General features: G+C 57.9%; 2 protein-coding genes and 1 long non-coding RNA gene across 11 annotated transcripts; 1 reads left to right on the forward strand and 2 right to left on the reverse strand.

Moving 5' to 3' along the window:
- Positions 1 to 106: 106 nt before the first annotated feature.
- Positions 107 to 3,496, forward strand: LOC115273629. Its single transcript, XR_003900876.1, has 2 exons — positions 107 to 228; positions 840 to 3,496. It is a non-coding gene; the product is annotated as an uncharacterized LOC115273629 (long non-coding RNA).
- LPAR2 (lysophosphatidic acid receptor 2) lies at positions 3,057 to 9,708 on the reverse strand. Of its 5 annotated transcripts, XM_029916766.1 has the most exons (4): positions 9,681 to 9,708; positions 8,192 to 8,255; positions 4,487 to 5,228; positions 3,057 to 3,755 (listed from the first exon to the last, which is right to left on the reverse strand). In XM_029916766.1, the coding sequence occupies exons 3-4, from the start codon at positions 5,226 to 5,228 to the stop codon at positions 3,442 to 3,444; spliced, it is 1,056 nt and encodes a 351-aa protein (XP_029772626.1). In that variant the 5' UTR covers positions 8,192 to 8,255; positions 9,681 to 9,708; the 3' UTR covers positions 3,057 to 3,441. The 5 variants fall into 5 exon arrangements, with proteins under 5 accessions (XP_029772626.1, XP_029772628.1, XP_029772629.1 ...); XM_029916768.1 differs by lacking the exons at positions 8,192 to 8,255; positions 9,681 to 9,708 and adding an exon at positions 6,661 to 7,188; XM_029916769.1 differs by lacking the exons at positions 8,192 to 8,255; positions 9,681 to 9,708 and adding an exon at positions 6,612 to 6,665.
- Positions 7,276 to 16,712, reverse strand: GMIP (GEM interacting protein). 5 transcript variants are annotated; one of them, XM_029916763.1, is made up of 21 exons: positions 16,565 to 16,712; positions 15,556 to 15,640; positions 15,006 to 15,081; positions 14,836 to 14,893; positions 14,395 to 14,520; positions 14,247 to 14,311; positions 13,799 to 13,876; positions 13,591 to 13,671; positions 13,319 to 13,489; positions 13,089 to 13,226; positions 12,593 to 12,789; positions 12,168 to 12,274; positions 12,005 to 12,085; positions 11,571 to 11,648; positions 11,343 to 11,497; positions 10,941 to 11,129; positions 10,707 to 10,844; positions 10,408 to 10,604; positions 9,681 to 10,068; positions 8,192 to 8,255; positions 7,276 to 8,062 (listed from the first exon to the last, which is right to left on the reverse strand). In XM_029916763.1, exons 1-21 carry the CDS (start codon positions 16,581 to 16,583, stop codon positions 7,686 to 7,688), a joined length of 2,868 nt encoding a protein of 955 aa, XP_029772623.1. In that variant the 5' UTR covers positions 16,584 to 16,712; the 3' UTR covers positions 7,276 to 7,685. The 5 variants fall into 5 exon arrangements, with proteins under 5 accessions (XP_029772623.1, XP_029772621.1, XP_029772622.1 ...); XM_029916761.1 differs by lacking the exon at positions 13,799 to 13,876 and adding an exon at positions 14,065 to 14,172 and having other exon boundaries at positions 16,565 to 16,711; XM_029916762.1 differs by lacking the exons at positions 13,799 to 13,876; positions 14,247 to 14,311 and adding an exon at positions 14,065 to 14,210 and having other exon boundaries at positions 16,565 to 16,711.
- Positions 16,713 to 17,796: the final 1,084 nt, after the last annotated feature.

Raw genomic sequence — 17,796 nt, forward strand, 5'->3', positions numbered from 1 at the left:
GCGGGGCCTGGAGAACTCAAAAAACTGCCGCAGCCAACCACCGCCACCCGCGCGCACCGTGCGCGCGCGCCCAAACCCCACCCCTCGCCGCCGCCGCCAGCCAACCGCCGCCAGGCAGGCCGTGGCGCACCGCCCACGGACACGCCCTTAACGTCCCCTTTCAACCGCCCAGGACTCGGTGGGGAGTTGCCGCGGCAAAGGTTCTTGCCGTCTGTACTCTCTTCCTAGGTGAGGAAGGGCGACCACTGCTTCGCTCTCCCCCACCCGTTGTCCACTTTCCTCACCTGCTCAGAACAACTGCTGCTTAGAGACCTTAATCTTTCTTGGGGCCCCTCACGTCTCCTCGGAGCCCCCGCACTTCCCTCAGAGAGCTCCAGCATTTGCTCAAGAGACCCTCAGGTCTCCTCAGAGACCACCCCCCATCACGTCCTCCACTCCCCACCAGAGCCCCCATTTCTCCTTAGAGGCTCCACTTCTCAAAGGTCCCCACTCTTCCTCAGTGGCCCCGTATCCCAGACTCCCCTCTCCTTGCACCCCACTCTTCCTTCAAGCCACCCCTTCTCAGAAATCCCTGTGATTCTCAGATCCCCGTCAACACTCACCATCTCCAGAAACCCTAACACCCAGACCCCTCCTCAGTCCCCTAATGGTCCTCTCAGTCTTGGCTCCTGGGCTCCTGGCTCTTTCCCCTAGAGCTTTTCATGAGGGGTGAAGTTGTGTGTGGTGATGGCGGCTGGAAGGTTTGCACTGAGTGATTTTTCTCACCTGCAGAAATCAATTCTCCCTTCAAGGTCTGGCTGACGAGTGACCTCACATTTATTCATTCTCTCCATCTACAGCCTGGGCCTAGAAAACCCTAGCATGTGGTCACTGAGCTACTGAAGGATGCTTCCTGAGGGACTGGTCTGAGGCGTACCACAGGTAAGAGTGAATCTCCACAAGTCTTGTTTTCTAAACATTAGAACTCACAGCATCAGAGAAAGATCATCCTGAGAGAGAAAAGGAACAGACTGGACATGAATCACTTCTCCAAAGTCATGGGACCTGCTGGAGCCTGTGTGCTCTGAGGACAGATCTAGATGCAGGCTCATAAAGGGTCCTCAGCCTCTCTGGAAACCCTTCAGGGCACCACCCATCTTCTCATTGCTGCTGAAGAAGAAAGTCACTATCTGGTGTGATTGGATTGGAGGACTCCAAAAGAGACGACAGGGAACAGAAATGAATGACATGGGATGTTAAGAACCACTTTGAAAGCTCCCTGATTGAGGAAACCTGACACTTGGCCCCAGAAAGAGGAAGTACTAGAAGTTGTGGGGACCCTGGAGAGCTGTTGCCCTGTACAAAGTTCAGCAGCCAGTGCAGCCCTGCACATGAAACCTCAAAGTTGTGTGTAATTTGGGTGTCTTTCAGAGAACAGTGGTGGGGGCGGAGGGTCAAAAGCTTTAGGGACCAAAACTTGGAGTAGAGACCTACCAAAGAGGGAAAAACTGACGGGACAAGATGCCAAAGGAGACCAGAGGAGTGTGGGTTAGAGCCTGGAGGATACTGATGCAAGAGCGGCCAGCTCAGAGAATGTGAAACATAAAGCTGCCTTTGGGAGGCCATTTGGGTTCCCCACCCCATAGGAAGTGGCTTTGCCACCTAAAGTGACATGTCTGTCCAATAGGCCTAGAGTCCCACAGAAGCAAGGGCCGTACCTTTCATGGGCTTGTGCCCAGGCATATGGGCGAAGGGTCATCATCTCCAGGGATTTCAGGCTTCAGGCCCTAGAAGACATGCTGCCCATCTCAGATCCTGAAGTATCTGGCATCCCAGGCCATTCTTGCCTCCTCACAGAGCTGCCTTAGGGCAGGGGGAGTTTTCCCAAAGGGAGACCCAGCTCCATGTAGTGAAGAAGGGACCTACATGTTTTTGGTTCTTCAGCAATGTGTGCTTTAGCGAGTTAAGAATTTGGCTTCCAATGGGAGGCTGTTATTTAGCATGTGAACCTTAAGAGGCTATAACCTTGTCTCCTCCTCCCCCCGTGAAGAGGAAGCAGAGAATCCAGATTCTGGTCTACACTGTAGCTAGCAGGGTGCCTTTATGAGCATCTGAGAGGGGACTCCTCCTGGCATGTCTGAGCCTTGAGGGGTCGTAGGGTGAGATGATGAGGAAAACCAAGCTGAGGTTGTGACCAACTCTTGACTTTGTGGGGAATCCAACGCCCTTTCCCCAGGTGCCTCTCTAGTCTCTTGATTCATCTCTGTGCCTTTTGAAGCTATGCTACCACAGGCCAGATGGCAGCCTCTCCGAGCTACTGTCCTGTGAAAACAAGTGTAATACCTGCTCCACAAGATGCAAGTGATGATTAAATAACACAACTCCAGGGCTTATCAGAGTGCCAGGCACATCGGAGGAGCTTGAGGAGTGGCAACTCTAAAATCCTGCATCCTGCTCTATGGACCACACTCCCCCTGGTCTGGTGGCGTGGGTAAGGGGATGGACACACCTGACTGTTAATGACCTGGACTCAGACGAAAGGGCAGGCAGGAGAAAGAGGGCTCACACAGGCCGGAGACCACTGTGGGCTCCAGAGGACAGAGAGAGGTGGGGAAGGGGTGAGTTCGAGGCAGGGCAACAGGCAGAAGAGACTGAGGAAAAGAGAACAGACGTAAGACCTCCAACAAGAGAGATGGAGTGGGGCACCTGGCTGGTTCAGTCGGTAGAGCATGCGATTCATCTTGCGGTTATGAGTTCAAGCCCCATGTTGGATGTACAGATTACTTAAAAAGGAGAGAATGAACAATGGAGTGACGGTCGTGCAGAGATCAAAGAGGAAAGAGAACAGGGCTGAGGAGGTCCCAGCCTAGCCCGAGCTGAGGTGGACAATTCTGGGACACAGGGACAGATGGGACTATCTGAGTTGATGACAGAAATGCTCTGGAGACCTCAGTGGAAACAAAGACTTACTCCACAGACCCCCTCCATTCTAAAAGGGACAGACAAGACCCCAGAGGCTGCAAGGGGCTCACACTCAGCACCCCTCGGTCTGCACCCCTAAAGAATCAGCTTCAGGCCAGTGGTGCATCCATGTTACCCTGTCACACTGGGCAGAGTGGCCTCATCTCTCCCATCCTTGCCACCCACATCACCACAGACAAGGAAGCAGTCCAAGGGGTTTACCAGGGATGTGCAGTAAAAATAGAAAATGTCAGTTAAAACCCCCCACAGCCTGAGATGATTGATGAGCAGATTCCTTAACCCCATCTGGCTCTCTCCTGGGCATTTGGAGGTGACCCCACCTCCCCAAGCCCCGGGGCAGGCAGGCGGTGGAGTGGTGCCACCGCAGACGGAGGGTCTGCCCGTAAGTCTGTCCTGCAGATTGGGTAGAGCCAGGTGCATCCACAAGGGGTCAGGGGCCATGATCTGGCATCTGCAGCGCCTCAGTGAAGTCCCAGTTGGCTAAAGGGTAGAGTCCATCAGGGGGTGGCCATTCTCGGGAAGCATGATGCGAGTGCTGGCCCCCGTTCGGGAGGAGGGCGTGTAGCGGGCAGACTCGTGGGTGGACCGGCGAAGGCACAGACAGCAGAGGAGGCGGCGGAAGGTGCGGCGCATCTCCACATCTCGGCACGAGTACACCACGGCGTTGACCAGCGAGTTGGCCTCAGCCAAGAGCAGGAAATACTTTTCCACGGCCAGAACGTTGCAGGACTTGCAGCCCAGACCGTCCAGGAGCAGCACCACCTGGCCCGGCGTCCAGCAGACCACGAACGCCCCTGCAGGATGGAGCCCGAGGTGAGCTGTGGGGGGCCCGGCTCCCTCAGCTCAGAGCTCAGGGCTGGAGGGGTCTCCGGAGCTCAGGCAACAGCTGAGTAGTTTGCGGGGCAAGATTGGCCCGATACCTTTCTCTGATTTGTCTGCCAGAGGGATACCTTTCCTAACCAGTACACGGTAGCCAGGGCGCTGGGCATTTCTACATGGAGACTGGTTCTGTGGGGGAAAGGAGGTCACTGTGGGACAAGCCAGTTACTTGGGGCGGGGGGAAGGGGATCGTAGGGAAGAGGCACTCCTTGATCTTGGGGTATGGGAGTGTATCCTCTTGGGATACACTTTGCTGTCCCCCACCCCCCTCAGACTACTCAACGGCCAGACTGACCTCGTTACTCCCTGCTAAGAACTCTTAAGGGCTTCCCGTGGAACTCAGAACAAAATCTGACTCTTGCCTGTGCCCTTTGAGGCGATGCCGACCTTCTCTCCTGCTTCTCTCCCGCAACTCAGGCCTCCTCTCCTCTTTGGAGGCACTGGCCCAATCCCACAGGTCTCTCACCTTCTGTCCCCTCTGCCTGGGACTCTTCCCTTCCCCAGCTTTCAGGTCATTGCTCAGATGTCACCAACTTGGAGAACATTCCCCACCCAAATCATCCCCTCCCATGTCTCTGGGAGTTGGCAGGGGGTAGGGGGAAGCAGGGTTCCTGCAACCCTGGGCCGGCTGAGGGCATTCACTCACCCAGAATGATGACAACGGTCTTGACCAGGCTGAGTGTGGTCTCTCGGTAGCGAGGGTGGCAGCTGACATGCTCCGCCATGCGCTGCACCCTCCGCCTCACATAGAAGAAAATTCGAGTGTAGACAGCCACCATGAGCAGGAAGACAAGCAGGCTGGACAGGGCCCAGACGGCCAGGTAGGAACGGCTGAGCAGGGGGGCCATGCGTGAGCAGCGGTCCAGGGCACAGAGGCAGTGCCAGAAGTGGGCGGGCAGCAGCCCCAGGCCCAGCGCGGCTACCCACACTCCCACGATGAGCATGACGACGCGGCCACGGGGCAGGCGGCTGTGCAGCTGCACGGCCATCACGCTGCGGTGCCGCTCCACGGCAATGGCCAGCAGCGTGGCCACCGACGCCGTCAGGCTCGTGTCCAGCAGGCCCTGCCGCACAAACCAGCCCTCCACCGAGAGCCGGGCGGTGCGAGGGCCTGTGTGGAACATGAGGAAGAGGTAGGCCACACCAGCAAAGAGGTCGGCTGCAGCCAGGTTGCCCAGGAGGTAGTAAATGGGTTGGTGGAAGCGGCGGTTGGAGGCGATGGCCGCGATCACCAGCAGGTTGGTGAGCAGCACCAGCACGCTGACAGTGAGCCCCAGAGCCACCACAACTACATCCTTGGGCCGCCAGTGGGAGCTGAGCTCCTTGCCACTGTTGTTGTAGAAGAAGCCGATGGTCTCATTGTAGTAGCACTGGCCCATGCTGACCATCTAGGGGCACAGAGGGAGAGGTCAGTGCAGATGGCATTTGTTGCAAAGACACAGGAAGGAGCAGCGGCCAGAGGGGAGGGTCAGGACAGGAAGGGCAAGGGTCTCAAACTCAGATGCCTCAGGGTAAAGTGGCTGTGGTGGAGACCAGGGTAACCTGGAAAGGCAAGCCACAATGGTGGGCGTGGGGGGTAGGATGGGCAGGGGTTGCTTATTTACTACTAAGACACTTAGGAAGATAACTCCCAAATCAGGTGACTGGATTTTTTGTTTTTAATCTAAAGCAAAATGATTGCCTGGGTGGCTCAGTCAGTTAAGCAACTGACTTTGGCTCAGATCATGAGCTGATGGTTTGTGGGTTCCAGTCCTCCATTGGCCTCTGTGCTGACAGCTCAGAGCCTGGAGCCTGCTTCTGACTCTGTGTCTCCCTCTCTTTCTGCCCTTCCCCTTCTGATGCCTCTCTCTCGCTTTCCCAAAACAAATAAACATTAAATTTTTTTAATAAAAAAAATAAGGAAGCAAAATAAGCCAAACAAACAAAAAACCAACAATAAATCTGCCCAAGCGCAGCAATCTGTACTGGGGGTGGGAGGAGGGAGGAACAAAGGGGGCGTGCGCTGTGAAAGTGGGCGAGGGAGGGTCTGTTTGGTGCTCGGATCGTTGCAGGGAGCAGATCCCAGGGGACGTGTGTGTGTGTGCGTGCAGGGTGGGGTCACTGCAGTCCGTGCTAGAGCGTGGAGGTGACCAGGTCGACCAGAGTGAACAGCGAGGTAGCCCCAGAAGTTTGGCGGCGGGTTTTGGGCGCGAGCGCTCCCGAAGCGGCGGGACATTGGGCTTTTACCAGTGGGTCGGAGGACCCCGGCACCCTCGCGGACAAAGGGGGCCGGCCGCGGACGGGGCCTCCAGGCGCCCCCAGGCTGGAGGTGGAGCTGTGGGAGAGGGGAGGAGGGGGCAAGGGGCGGGGCCCGGGCCCCGAAGGCACGTGCCGCGCCCTCCCTGGGACCCGCGCCCACCTACCCGCCTCACCTGGGCCGCCCGTCACGCCGCAGTAGGGGTGGCCTCCCTGGGGGTCGGGGCGGGCCCCAGCCCCATAGCTCGGTGACCGCGAAGGGGAGAGGAGGAGCGTCCGAGTGCTCTGGGCGCCGGCAGCCAAGAGAGCACGGGAGGCGGGGTCCCACCTCGGCCTAGGCGCGGCGCCCCGCCCTCGCCACCTGGGGAGCCCCGCCCCGTCTCTGCCACCTGGGGGAGCCCAGGGGTCGCGGGAGGGACTGAGTTTCCCGGAACCTCAGCCCCCTCCATTTCCTCCAGGCCTCACGGCCTCTCGGTCGCCCCTCTCCACTTCCGGCGCGGGACCCCCGCCCCCGTCCTCGCGCACCCCACACGCACGCAGTTTCGAGCCTTCCGGGGGCTGAGTCACTCAAGGCCCAAGAATTACCGCAGTGACCTCGCGCAGCCAGGGCGCAGCTCCGGGTGGTCTCAGGGTCGGCACCCCCGCCCGGCCACCCCGCCCGCTCCCTGGCGTCCAATCCGTTGCCGAGTTCCAAGCCACGCCCTGATCCGACTAGGCTCCCGCAGCCGGGGACCCCCGCCCCGCCTCCGTTTCTTGAGCACTCAGCTGCCGCGTACAGCGGCCTCCGGTGCCCCTCGGACCTCTCCGGCCCCAGGTGACCCTCCGGGAGCACTCAAGTTTCTCGGAATCCCGCCCCGACGCCCTCCACCCTCGGCAGCGGTGCCCGCTTCCCGGCCCCGGCTTGTGGCGGCCCTGAGCTCCCACGGCCCAGAGCACACAGCCCCATTGTCCCAGTTATCTGCACTTTGTTATATTTGTTTGATTATGCAGGACCGGATCGGGGACGTGGAGCTCCGGGAGGGCCGGGCCCGTGTGACTCAGCCTGGTGCCCGGGCCCAGCCGGTACTGCCTGTAGGTGCTCAAGGATGTTTGGGGATGAAAGGGGCCTTGGATTCTCTGGTGGGTAAAATGGGGCCAAAGGATGCTGCCCTCACCTATCTCTCCCATCACCTTCCCCTGGCAAAGAAAGACACTCAAGGGTATAAAGGACACAGTTTATTCTGAGGCCATCACACCCTAGGTAACACCAGGATGTTGAGTTTGGGCTGCCCACTCCCAAGTGCTGGTCACCTGAGGTCAGCTAAGAAGGCAGGCAGAGGTAGGGGAGTGGCCACAACTGAAGTAGCAAAAGGCACCCCTGTCCTAGGGGGTGGACGTCAAAGATCCCATGACCTGTACTGACCCTGAGTATTGACCCTGACTAACCTCTGAACCTGAGCAGCCCTGATGTTTGGCAAGGGCTCGTGTCTAGCTGAGGGATCCTGATACATTGCCTCCAAAAGGGTTTTAGTACCCGAGGCCATGTAGTCTTCCCTTACAGGAACTCTTCAGACCCCCCAACACTGAACACCTTCTGAGTCCTTTCCCCCTTGGTCAGAATGCTGGGATGGTCAGAGATGGTCCTCGGCTTCCTCAGGTTGGGAATCTGGGCAGGAGGTGGCCTTGGGCACAGCCTCGCTGTGTAGCTTGGAGAGTAGTCGGGCTGTCTCTTGGGTGATCTCAAAATGCTTGGGCATCGGGGTGCGGCGCAGAGGGCTGCCCTCAGGGGGGGAGGAGGAGGCAGGGCCAGGTCCCCGCCTCCGCAAGCTCCCTCTGGGCACTGATGTCACAGGGGTCTCCTCGCACAATTTGGAAGCCACCAGGGCCAAGCTGGACAGCTGGTGGGTGACGGGCCGAACGCCGCCCCGGGGATATTTCACTGGCTGGCGGCTGAAGTGGCCACGGGATTGTGTTCCCAGGAGTGAGTCCTCTGGACCTTGGCTGGACACTGCAGGTTGGGGTGGTCAGTGCTGAGCATCCCTAAGCCCTCAGGATATCTCCTGGGCATCACCTCTCAGCTAAGCCACCCCAAGCAAGGATACCCCTACAACTCCTGGGTGCCCCCCAACATACTCACTTTCCTCTCCTTCCTCTTTGGTGTCCTCAGTCACTTCTCTCTGGTCACTCTGTGGAGCTGGAATCTATAGGAACAAACCGAAGACCAAAACCCCAACAATAAGATTCCATTCTTTGAGACTCTTGGAGACCTGAGGGTTGGTTCCTGGACATGCGAAAGGTCTTTGGCAGTTTTAGTGTCTGGGGAGGCGATGCCCTTAACAGTGTACTGCTTGTCCCCTAATGCAGAGCAATGTTCTTAATCTCGACTCTGGGCTCCATGAAGGCAGAGACGCCCTTGCTCAGCAGAGGGCCAGCCCAGGGAGTGACTTAGCCTTGTCTGCATTAGGACCGGGTGAATTCCGTGCCTCCATCCTTCTCGGCACCCTTGCACCTGCTCTGTAGGTGATCTGTATATCCTTCAGTTGATCCTTTAGTTAAATGCTAGCATCAGCTGGAGTTCTTTCCACATGTCCCAAGTAGTTTCTGCACCATTCCATTTCTCACCGACCCAGAACTCACTGACTGCTCCTTTGCCAGCTCCTGGCTGCTCTTGGTGGAGAGGTCCATGTTCTAAGGTATGGTTCTAAGGAGAGGTCCATGTTCTAGGCACGATCTGAGGGACAGGGAAGCCCCCTGTAGGAGTCTCATCTGTAAATGGTTTTTCTAATGGTGTCTACCTCTCACGGCTGTGGTGAGGATGACAGGAAGCTAATCAAGTGCCCATGCTTAGTAGATGCACAGTCTGTGTGGCATTAAACAGACCCCTCTTTGTCCTCACTTTCTACCACCTTCTCCTCACTAATTCATTACAGCTCGGGGCTGCGCCCTAAACACACCAGTGATGCTCTTACCTCGGGGCCTTTGCACTGGCTGTTCTCTTTGGAACACCCTTCCCCAGATCTCCATCTGGCTTATTCCTCCCCCGTATCATTTCCAGTCTTTCCTCAAATCCACCTTCTCTATGAGACCGCCCCACAGAATCCTATTTATTGCTACAAACTGCCCTCCACCTCTCCTTGGTGCCCCCAGTGTCCCTTACCTTATGCTACCCTTTCTTTTCTCCATAGTACTTGTCACCTTGTAATGTTCTATAAACTGACTTTGTATCCTATTTCTTTTTCATCGTTGGTTTCTTCCCCCCTAGAATGCTGTCACCAAAAGGATGGAGTCTCTGAATAATTTACTCATTGATGTATGTGTAATGCCTGCTACAACAGTGCTTGGTACACACTAAGTGTTCAATAAATATTCTGTTGAAGGAAGAAATGATTAGCCACCCTCGTTAGAAACTGCAGAGCGGTTGTTCTCCCTTATTAGGCCCTCTTCCCCTCCCCCCTCCCACTCCATTCTTCACTTTTCCTTCCAGAATGAGCACAAGGTAAATATGGAAGGGAGAAAGGGGATGAAAGAGAAAATTTTAAAGGCAAAAGAAGGAAGGGAGACAGGAGAGTGAGAGGCTTAAATGCAGAGAAGGCCCTCCCCTGCCTGTGGGCCCAGTGGGTTCCTACCTCAGGAGGCGTAGCTTCAGGATGCTTCTCCAAGGTAGCATGGGGCTCAGGGTCTAAGTTGGGGTCTGAGGTTAGGGCTGGGGGCAGGGTATCTGGGGCAGGGTCTGCGGGTGGTGGCTGGGGGTTGGTTGTGAGAGCCCCAGAAGCTGGACTGGGGTCTTGGGGTAGAGGCTCAGTGGCCATGGGGAGGTCGTCCATCCCAAAGATTTGCTCGTAGTATACAATGAGGAACTCGATGAGCTGGGCCTGGTGCCCAGAGTCTAGTAGGCAGGTGACAGGGCCAGCACCAGCTGCTCCTGGACCGTCCGGTGGCCGCAGCAGCGTCGGCCCAAACACAATGCCCAGGTTGTTGGCAGACATCTTGTTTTCCTCAAACTGTGCAGCCACCCTGGGGACAGTATGAGGAAAAGGGTCAGGGCATGGCGTGCATGGTCCTCAGTCATCAGGGAGGAGCTGTAGGCCAGGCTAGTGGCAACTTGTCCAAGTCCTGGGTAAGTGGTCCCAGTCATTGAGACCAGCAGATACATGCTTGGCAATGCAGATCAGGGACCAGCACCCAAAGTCTGGAGTCAGGTATTCAGATTCAGAGCTCAGAAAACACATGCAAAGGTCAGAAGTCAGTGGCAGGGGTCAGTCCCAGAGATCAGTAGTCATATGTCCAGGGATGGGGTCACAGATCTGTGCCTTAGGTCAGAAATCACATTTCAAGGTCAGGGACAGTGCACACCTGAACAGATGGGCCACCAGGTGCCGCAGGGTGCTGTAGTTAGAGTCAGGCAGCTGCACCAAGAGGGTCTTCAGCGAGCGGATAACCTCAGGGCTGGGGCTGGGGGTCCCGGGGTCGTGCCCAGGGTCTGCATGCAGGGTCTTAGCCAGAGAGATGAAGGCATCGTAGAGGTGGAAGGGGACCACGGGGTCAGTGAGCTGAGGGTGGAATGGTGGGAGGGACATGGGTGTGGGTGGGCTGCTGAGGGGCCTTGGCCTGAGCCCGCCCGAACCCCTATCCCTGAGCCACTGAGTGCCCACCTCCTGGAGGAATCGCTTGAGGACACTCGAGACATCATGAGGCGAGTTTCCTGACAAGTCCACCAAACTTCGGCCATTCTCGAAAGCCTGGCACAGCCGCTCCACACGGACTCGGGACCCGCTGATCCGATAAATGCCCTGTAGGGCAGGGGCAAGAAACAGACATATGGCTTACGATCCAGCCATTGAGAGGACCAGGCCACTACTGGGGGTGGTCAAGAGTCGGGGCGGCACCTGCACACCCAGGGCACGCTGCTCTATCTCGGCCGTACACCTGGTGATCACAAAGGGCACCTCCTCCGGGAAGTCCCTGGGCAGCTGCAGGAAGTCAACACCAAAGAGGGGAGTCCGGACTGGGAGTCGCTTATGTCCACAGAGGATGAGTAGAGTCTCCAGGCACCGCTTGTGACAGGTCAGAAAGCACTGAGGGGAATGTTATAGGGTCAAGGTCATCAGAGGTCAGCGGGGGAAGAGAAGGTCATAGGGATCCTAAGGGGGCAGGAGGCTCACAGGTCATCTTTAGATCAGGGCAGGTCCCAAGGGCAGAAAGGTCATAGGGATTTCAGGTCAGGTGCCTGGGGTCAGGGAGGTCACTGGGGTCATAAGAGGTCACTGGTTCATGGGCCTGGGCCACACCTCCTCACACTCAATCCCATTGACCATGAAGGCTTCACACTCGCGGCACTTGGCTGGGCCCCGGAGCCGCCGCAGCCGGTGGGTCTGGGCTGCGCCAGATAGTGTCCATTTCCTGAAGGGGCTTCCTGAGCCGTTCTCCAGCCCATCTCCCAGGTCTGTGGGGACACAGGGTCAGGGGTGCCTGGTCCGCCCCCTGCCATGCCATGCCCCACCTGCTTCCAGCCTCACCAGGGTCTCGCTCCTCAAAGTCATCTGAGGACTCGGTGCCTGTGGATGCCACCTTCACCAATCGCCTTGTGCCAGGGCCTGGAGTCATAGGGTCACAGAGGTTGGGGGTCACAGGGGTCATTAGAAAGCTCCAGGGCTAAGGAGACAGCCCTGGTTTTTAGACTTTCCAGAACCACCTACAGATGCCCTTGGGGAAACGGTTTGAGATCAGGAGGGAAGTCAAGGCAGAGGTTAGGGGTTGGAGAATGGGTCAGTGATCTGGGAGGTGGTTCAGAAATTGGCTCAAGAGAATGAATCAAAGGATACAGGAAATAGGTCAGGAGTGCAGGTAGGTCAGAAGTCAAAAGACAGGTTAGAGACTGAGGGTCAGTCTGGCCACGGTCTGGAGGACGGTTAGAGGTAGGGAGTAGGTTAGGGTCAGGTCCTGGCCCCACCTGGGCTGGAAGTCGGAGAGTCCAGCGACCGAGACTCGCTGCCACCGCCCATGCTGTCCACATCGCTGCCTGGAGTGGGGCCTGGAGTCCCAGAAGGGAACAGGTCAGTTAGGATGGACCCCTGCCCTAGCACCACTCCTGCCCCCCCCCTCACCACACTCACCCTGCCAGCCTGTGCCTACATCCTCGCCAAGGCCTGCCTCCGCCGTACTCTCATCCAGCCGTGGGGGTAGCGGGCCAGAGAGCTTCTTTCTTGAGTCCAGAGAGGAGCTGGAAGGAGAAGTTTGAGGGCTCTGATAACCAGAAACTGCCCTGGGATGACATCACCGAGGCACTGCATCTAGGACCCAACTCCAAGCACTTGGGTCTGCAAGGCTTGACACCAGTGAGCACCCCATACCATAACCCTGACGTTCGGACTCTCCCAGAACTGGGACCCGTCTCCCAAAACAAGACCTTGGGTACTAAATCCAAAAACTCAAAGCCTCATTGAGTTTTCTGATGCTGAGTACTCAGCCTGGTGGCCCCAGCAGCCCAAAACTGTGTCTCTGGAGCTCATTCCTGACCTTGCCCCCCAGGGGGGCCCACCTGTGTGCAGTGGGCATGAACTCCTGGAAGGAGAAGGCAGGTGGCGGAGGTGGTGGGGCCTCGGGCCGCAGCGCCCTCACGTACTCCTGGTAGCGCTGGCCAGGCTCAAAGGGCTCACAGCACTCAGCCAAGGCAGAGAAGGCACGGGGACCACGCTCTGCTTGTGCCCCTCGAAGCCCTAGGAGTCCCAGAGTTACCTGTGGGGCACAGACTACAGTGAGAGAGGAGCAGAGCCTGACCTTTAGAGACACCGGCATGGTCAGGGTTTGGGGGCAGCTTAGGGAGGGGGGCGTGATCAGAGCCTGGCGCCGGATGGGTTGGGGTAGGGTGGGGATAGGGGATGGGCAGGACCCCTTGGGGGTGGCACAGAGGATGAGTTGCTCTCAGGGACTGAGGGTGGAAAGTGGCTGTCTAGGGAGGAGTTCTGGTGCCCTGGAGAAGGGTTAGGGGCAGTGGGCCCTCAGCTGGGGGGGGTAGCAGTGGGAAAAGGGCTCACCCGCCTCAGCACTTCGTCCCCCTGCAGCACCAGCTTGCGCACATGCGACACGATCCGCTGCTTGGCGGCCTCCAGGTCCTGCTGCCGTGCATTCGCCTCGCGGACACAGGCCTGGTACAGCACCAAGGCCTCCTGCACCTGGGGAAGCCGGGGCCGGGGCCCTTGTGGGACAGAGCATGGGGTGGGACGCACCGAAGTGCTGGCTGGGGGGCATGGGGCTGGGTCCCCACCTTGGCCTGAGCCTCTTCTCGAGATCGCCGCCGCCGCTCCTGCTGTTTGCTGGGTCCTGGCGAGGCCTGGGGTGCTGGGTCCTCGGGGGACGCCTGGGAGCGAACCCACAGGTCCTCGCTGCGCTGCAGGTACTGTTGCTGGGCCCTCCGCAGTGCCTGCACCGCCTCATTCTGCGGTCGTGGGGGGCAGGGAAGGGACAGAGGGGACAGGTCAGCACCTCTTCCTCTCATCCACCAGGCCGCACGCAGCCACCCACCCTGCCAGGCCTCACCATCCGCTTCTGCTCTTTCAGCCACTGCTCCTTAAACTCCTTCCGCCACTTCTCGATCTCAGTTCGTTTGGCTGCCAGGGGCTGGCAAGGTGGACAGACGGGGGTGCTGCCTCAGGGCCACGGGGTCTTCCTGCTTCCCGCTACTATGGGCCTTTCATCCTCTGGACCCCTCTTCCCACCCCTTCCCCTCTCCCTGCAGTGTCCCCACCTCATCCTTTCTAAAGCCTGGTCCCAGGGATGCCAAAGCTCTCTTCCTGTGAACACTCAGCACCTTTCCCCCCAAGCCCTGCGAACAAACAAAAGCAGTTTTGCAACTGTACAGGAAGCCTGGTTTGAATCTCTGCTGGGTAACCTTGGGCAAGTTCCTCGGCATCCCTGGGCCTCAGCTTCCTCATCAGCACAATATGGATGAGACCCTTGCCTTCCTCCTGGGGAGGCATGAACAGAATGAGGCATGCAGCAGGGCCCCCTCACCTGGGAGTAATTTTTTTTTTGCTGGGCCACTGTTTCCATGGCCAGGGCTCCCAGGCTGAGGTCGTGTTCCAGAAACAGGGTGTAGATATACTGCAGTGGCATGTGGCTCTGGGGTGGGAGAGTAGGTGTTGGGGGACGCTGAGGATCTAGGGGGTCAGGGCAGGGGGTCTGGTCACGGCTACCTGCTGGTGGATTGCCACCTTGCCAGCCTCAGCAATCTTCATGATGCTTTTGGTAAACTCTAGCTCTGTAGGGGGAGATGGCAGGGGTCTGAGTTGGGCAGGGGGTGGGCACTGCCTGGGGTCTGGGGCAGGGTAAAGGGACCCTCACCTAGGTTGGCTCTCTTCTCGGTCCAGGCCAGCAGCTCCTTGGCATAGCGGCTCCAGGTCTTGGCATACTCCAGTGCTGCATCCACGCCCCCCTTGCTCCGAGTGAGCCGCAAGTCCAGTTCCTCCCCTGGGGCAGGCGGGTGGACCTCTGACCTCTGAAACCCTGAGCTTCTGTGGTAGTTTTCCCTGACCCCCAAGACCAGACCAGTGACCCCTATTCTACACCCTGTGACTTCCCCAAACTCTGTTTTATGATCTTGTCCAGTTTGCAATTTTATACTGATTCTCCACCCAGACTGGGGGCTCCCTGAGGGCAGGGGCTCAGCTCTGCCGTGTACTGTTGTTACCCTGGCATGTGGAACAGGCCACAGGCCGTTGGTGATGACTTGTTGGGGGAAGGAGTTCTCCCTGCCCCCACTCCCCTGGCCTCAAAGCCTCCTACCTGTAAGCGGTACAGGGCCCTCCAGGGAGAGGCCACTCCAAAGGCTGGGTTCACTGGTCTGAGGGGGAAGGAGACAGCATTCAGGAGCAAGCAGGGCAGGGGCCTCAACCCTCTAGAGCCCCACCTCCTGGAGGCCCCCTCCTCCCTGCCACAGTGGTCCCGCCTTTCACCTCAGTGGCTGTGGGGATCTTGTCAGACTCTGGGTCTCCTGAAAGCACGGGGTCTCCAGGCGGCATCTCAAGGGTCCTGGGAGGTAAGGGTATCAAGATGCCACCCTCCACCCAGTCTGTCCTGCCTAGGGGTGCAGGGGGCCCCCAGGGTAGTTTGAGTGATGGTCCTGGGCATTACCTCTGTGACGTCTCTTGGATGTGGGAGGTCTGAGTGGTTTTGTGGGGAATCAGGTGACTTGTTTTAATGGGAGTTGAGAGAGTTTGAAAGGTCCCAGATAAATTTGGGGTTAATAGGGTGGGATTCTAAGGATCTCAAATGTTTTAAGGGTTTACAAGAAAAATACATGGGAGAGGGGGATGGTCCTAGGACCATTTTGTGGATTTCCAGTGGATCTGGGGATTGAATTCTGAAATTTTTCAGGTGTTCTGGAGGGATCCAATTGAGACTTCTCAGGTTATTAGGTGAGTGGATCCGGATGTTGTAGGCTCCTTGTGAGGCACCTAAATGGTTAAGGATTTGGGGGGGGGGGGGGCCCAGGCTCAGACTCACACGTTCCCCAGTGAGATCTCAAGGTTGTCCAGGCTCCGGAAGATGTCACTGTACCTCTTCCTGCTCTCTGGAGCCGGCGGTAGCCCTGGGATAGGACAGTGTCACAAATGGGCCTCCATTCACAGCACCGACACCTAGACAGGCCCTTAGCCAATCGTTTTGAAATGGGCAGGTGGACAGGGGTGTGTGGAGAGACAGAAAGAGAGTGTTCTGATCCTACAGACAGAGAGGGATGGGGGTGGGTGTCAGAGTCAGGATGGAGACAGTGTGGCCTGGGGTGAAGCCAACTCAAGGCAGGCAGATGGATCAGGCACAACTCAACACAGGGACAGCTGCTCAGAGGAACAGAGACACCCACGGACACATGGGCCCAGAAGCAAAGCAGCTAAACAGATGCCCAGATGCAGCCGCACTGTCCCTGGGGAGAGAGCCAGCTTGACAATGGAACCACATGGACCTCAGGCCAGACAGATGGAAATACACGTGGGAGAGGCCGGGACGGAGCCTGTGACACAAACATACAGGCAGACTGAAACCAGAGGAACATAAAGACCGTGTGACACTCAACATGCACAGCAGAGACACAAAGAGAGCCGGAAATACAAGTCAGACCTTGCCACATTTCTGCCACAGTTCCCCTTCTAAGGGGCCCAGATCAGCAATGCCCCCTCCTCAGTAGGGATCCTGCCCTGTCGCCCTCCCCATCGGCGGTCGTGACACCCTGCCCCCCATCACAAATGTCAGAAGCAGAAGCGGCCACTTCCCCTTCCTGGGCTCCCTCCCCCAGGCATCCGGGGTGAAGACTCCAAAGAGGGAGGGGGTCAGGGAATGGTGTTCTGGGCCCTTCTAGGCTTGGGGGTCCCCACAATGGAGGATTCCCGTGTCCTTCCCATTCAGGACTCCTTTCCTGAGTCTCTGGACAGTAAAGGACAGGCAAAGCGTCTCAGTTTAGGAGGTGGGGTACAGTTGGGGGAAGTCCCTCTCGGATCCCATATCCCGGACCGCCTACCCGGCTCTGCTGCGTCCATGACCAGACCCGAGGATCGCTTGGCGGGGACGGGGTCTAGGATGGGATCTCGGCCCGGCGGGGCACAGCCCCGATTTCCTGCCGCGGCCGCCGCCGCCACCCGGGTTCTGTGTAGCCCCGCCCACCGGAGGCTACGCCCGCGAGCGAACACGCCCCTGCTCAGCAAAGGCCCCGCCCACGGCGACACCTCAGCCGTCGGCCACGCCCCTGAGGACCTGAGGTGTGTACAGCCTGCTGCCTGCTGCGGGAGTTGCTTTGGGGCCAGGGCTGGACAACCCTTGACTCCATCACGGCTAGGGTTCTCCTCGCCAGATCTTTGCACGGCCCCAAAGCCCCAGGACACTCTCTGTCTCGCCGGCGCGAGATCCAAGGTTCCTGCCCCTGAATCTTCCATACTCCAAGACCCAGTGACTTCCCTGCCCAGGGACCTTGAACCCCAGAACCCATCCAGGGTCCACGGAGTCTTGGAGCCCCCTGGTGGAGAGGCCTGATGTTGGGACCTATTCCAGCGGATCTGAAGTCCCCCAGTGCTGGAGGAGCTGGAGACCTGGTCTGGGGAACCTGGAGTGACCTTGAAAGCTGGATCAGACAGACTCTTGAAGCCGATTACAGTACAGCCAGAAGCACCCCTAGCACCTCTCTCCAGGGGTCTGTGACCCCAAGAATCATTCCCAACAAACAAATCCCAAGTCTAGAGTGGTTGCCACTAGGTGGCCTCAAATTGCCTGGTGAGGTCTGGCACCCCTACACTTGCATACACTTTCATCTGTGCTCAGGGGTCATGTGATGCTCACAGGCATTCATAGCTGGTCCCCACCCTTTCCCTGCTTGGATCCCAGGGCTCTCCTTGGGCTGTTGGCCATCCTGCTGAGGGGACGGCAAAGGGGTAAAGATGGTAAAGGTCTGTGAGCCCCTCACTGATAATCAGCAGGGAGACAGAGGTTATCCAAGAAGCCTGGGACTGGGTCCCCTGGCCGTAGGTCCTCATGCGCAGCTTGTCAAAGTTATAAAAATGCACCCACACCCCACGCTCAATGGAATTTCTAGTTGGAAAGAAAGACATCATGTTTATGACTTTTGCTTTCTGAAGTTTTTGGCTGTTGAGAAAGTAAGAAATCTCCCAACGGCCATGACTCTGCTCTCATGCTGCCTACTTCACAATTCCTGAGTTGCAATGAGTGAGCACCCTTTGAAAGGAAGGACAGGGTCAGTTC

Source organism: Suricata suricatta, chromosome 12 (genome assembly GCF_006229205.1).
Source record: "Suricata suricatta isolate VVHF042 chromosome 12, meerkat_22Aug2017_6uvM2_HiC, whole genome shotgun sequence".
NCBI classification, from domain to species: Eukaryota; Metazoa; Chordata; class Mammalia; order Carnivora; family Herpestidae; genus Suricata; species Suricata suricatta.

Coding starts and splice junctions, on each gene's coding strand:
- LPAR2 (XM_029916766.1), bottom strand. CDS start 5,228: ATGGTCAGCATGGGCCAGTGCTACTACAATGAGACCATCGGCTTCTTC. Junction 3,756..4,486: donor GACCGTTGTCATCATTCTGG/GTGAGTGAATGC, acceptor TCCATCCTGCAG/GGGCGTTCGTGGTCTGCTGG.
- GMIP (XM_029916761.1), bottom strand. Junction 14,521..14,835: donor GGGCCCTGTACCGCTTACAG/GTAGGAGGCTTT, acceptor CGCCTGCCCCAG/GGGAGGAACTGGACTTGCGG. Junction 10,845..10,940: donor AGCGTGCCCTGGGTGTGCAG/GTGCCGCCCCGA, acceptor CCTGCCCTACAG/GGCATTTATCGGATCAGCGG.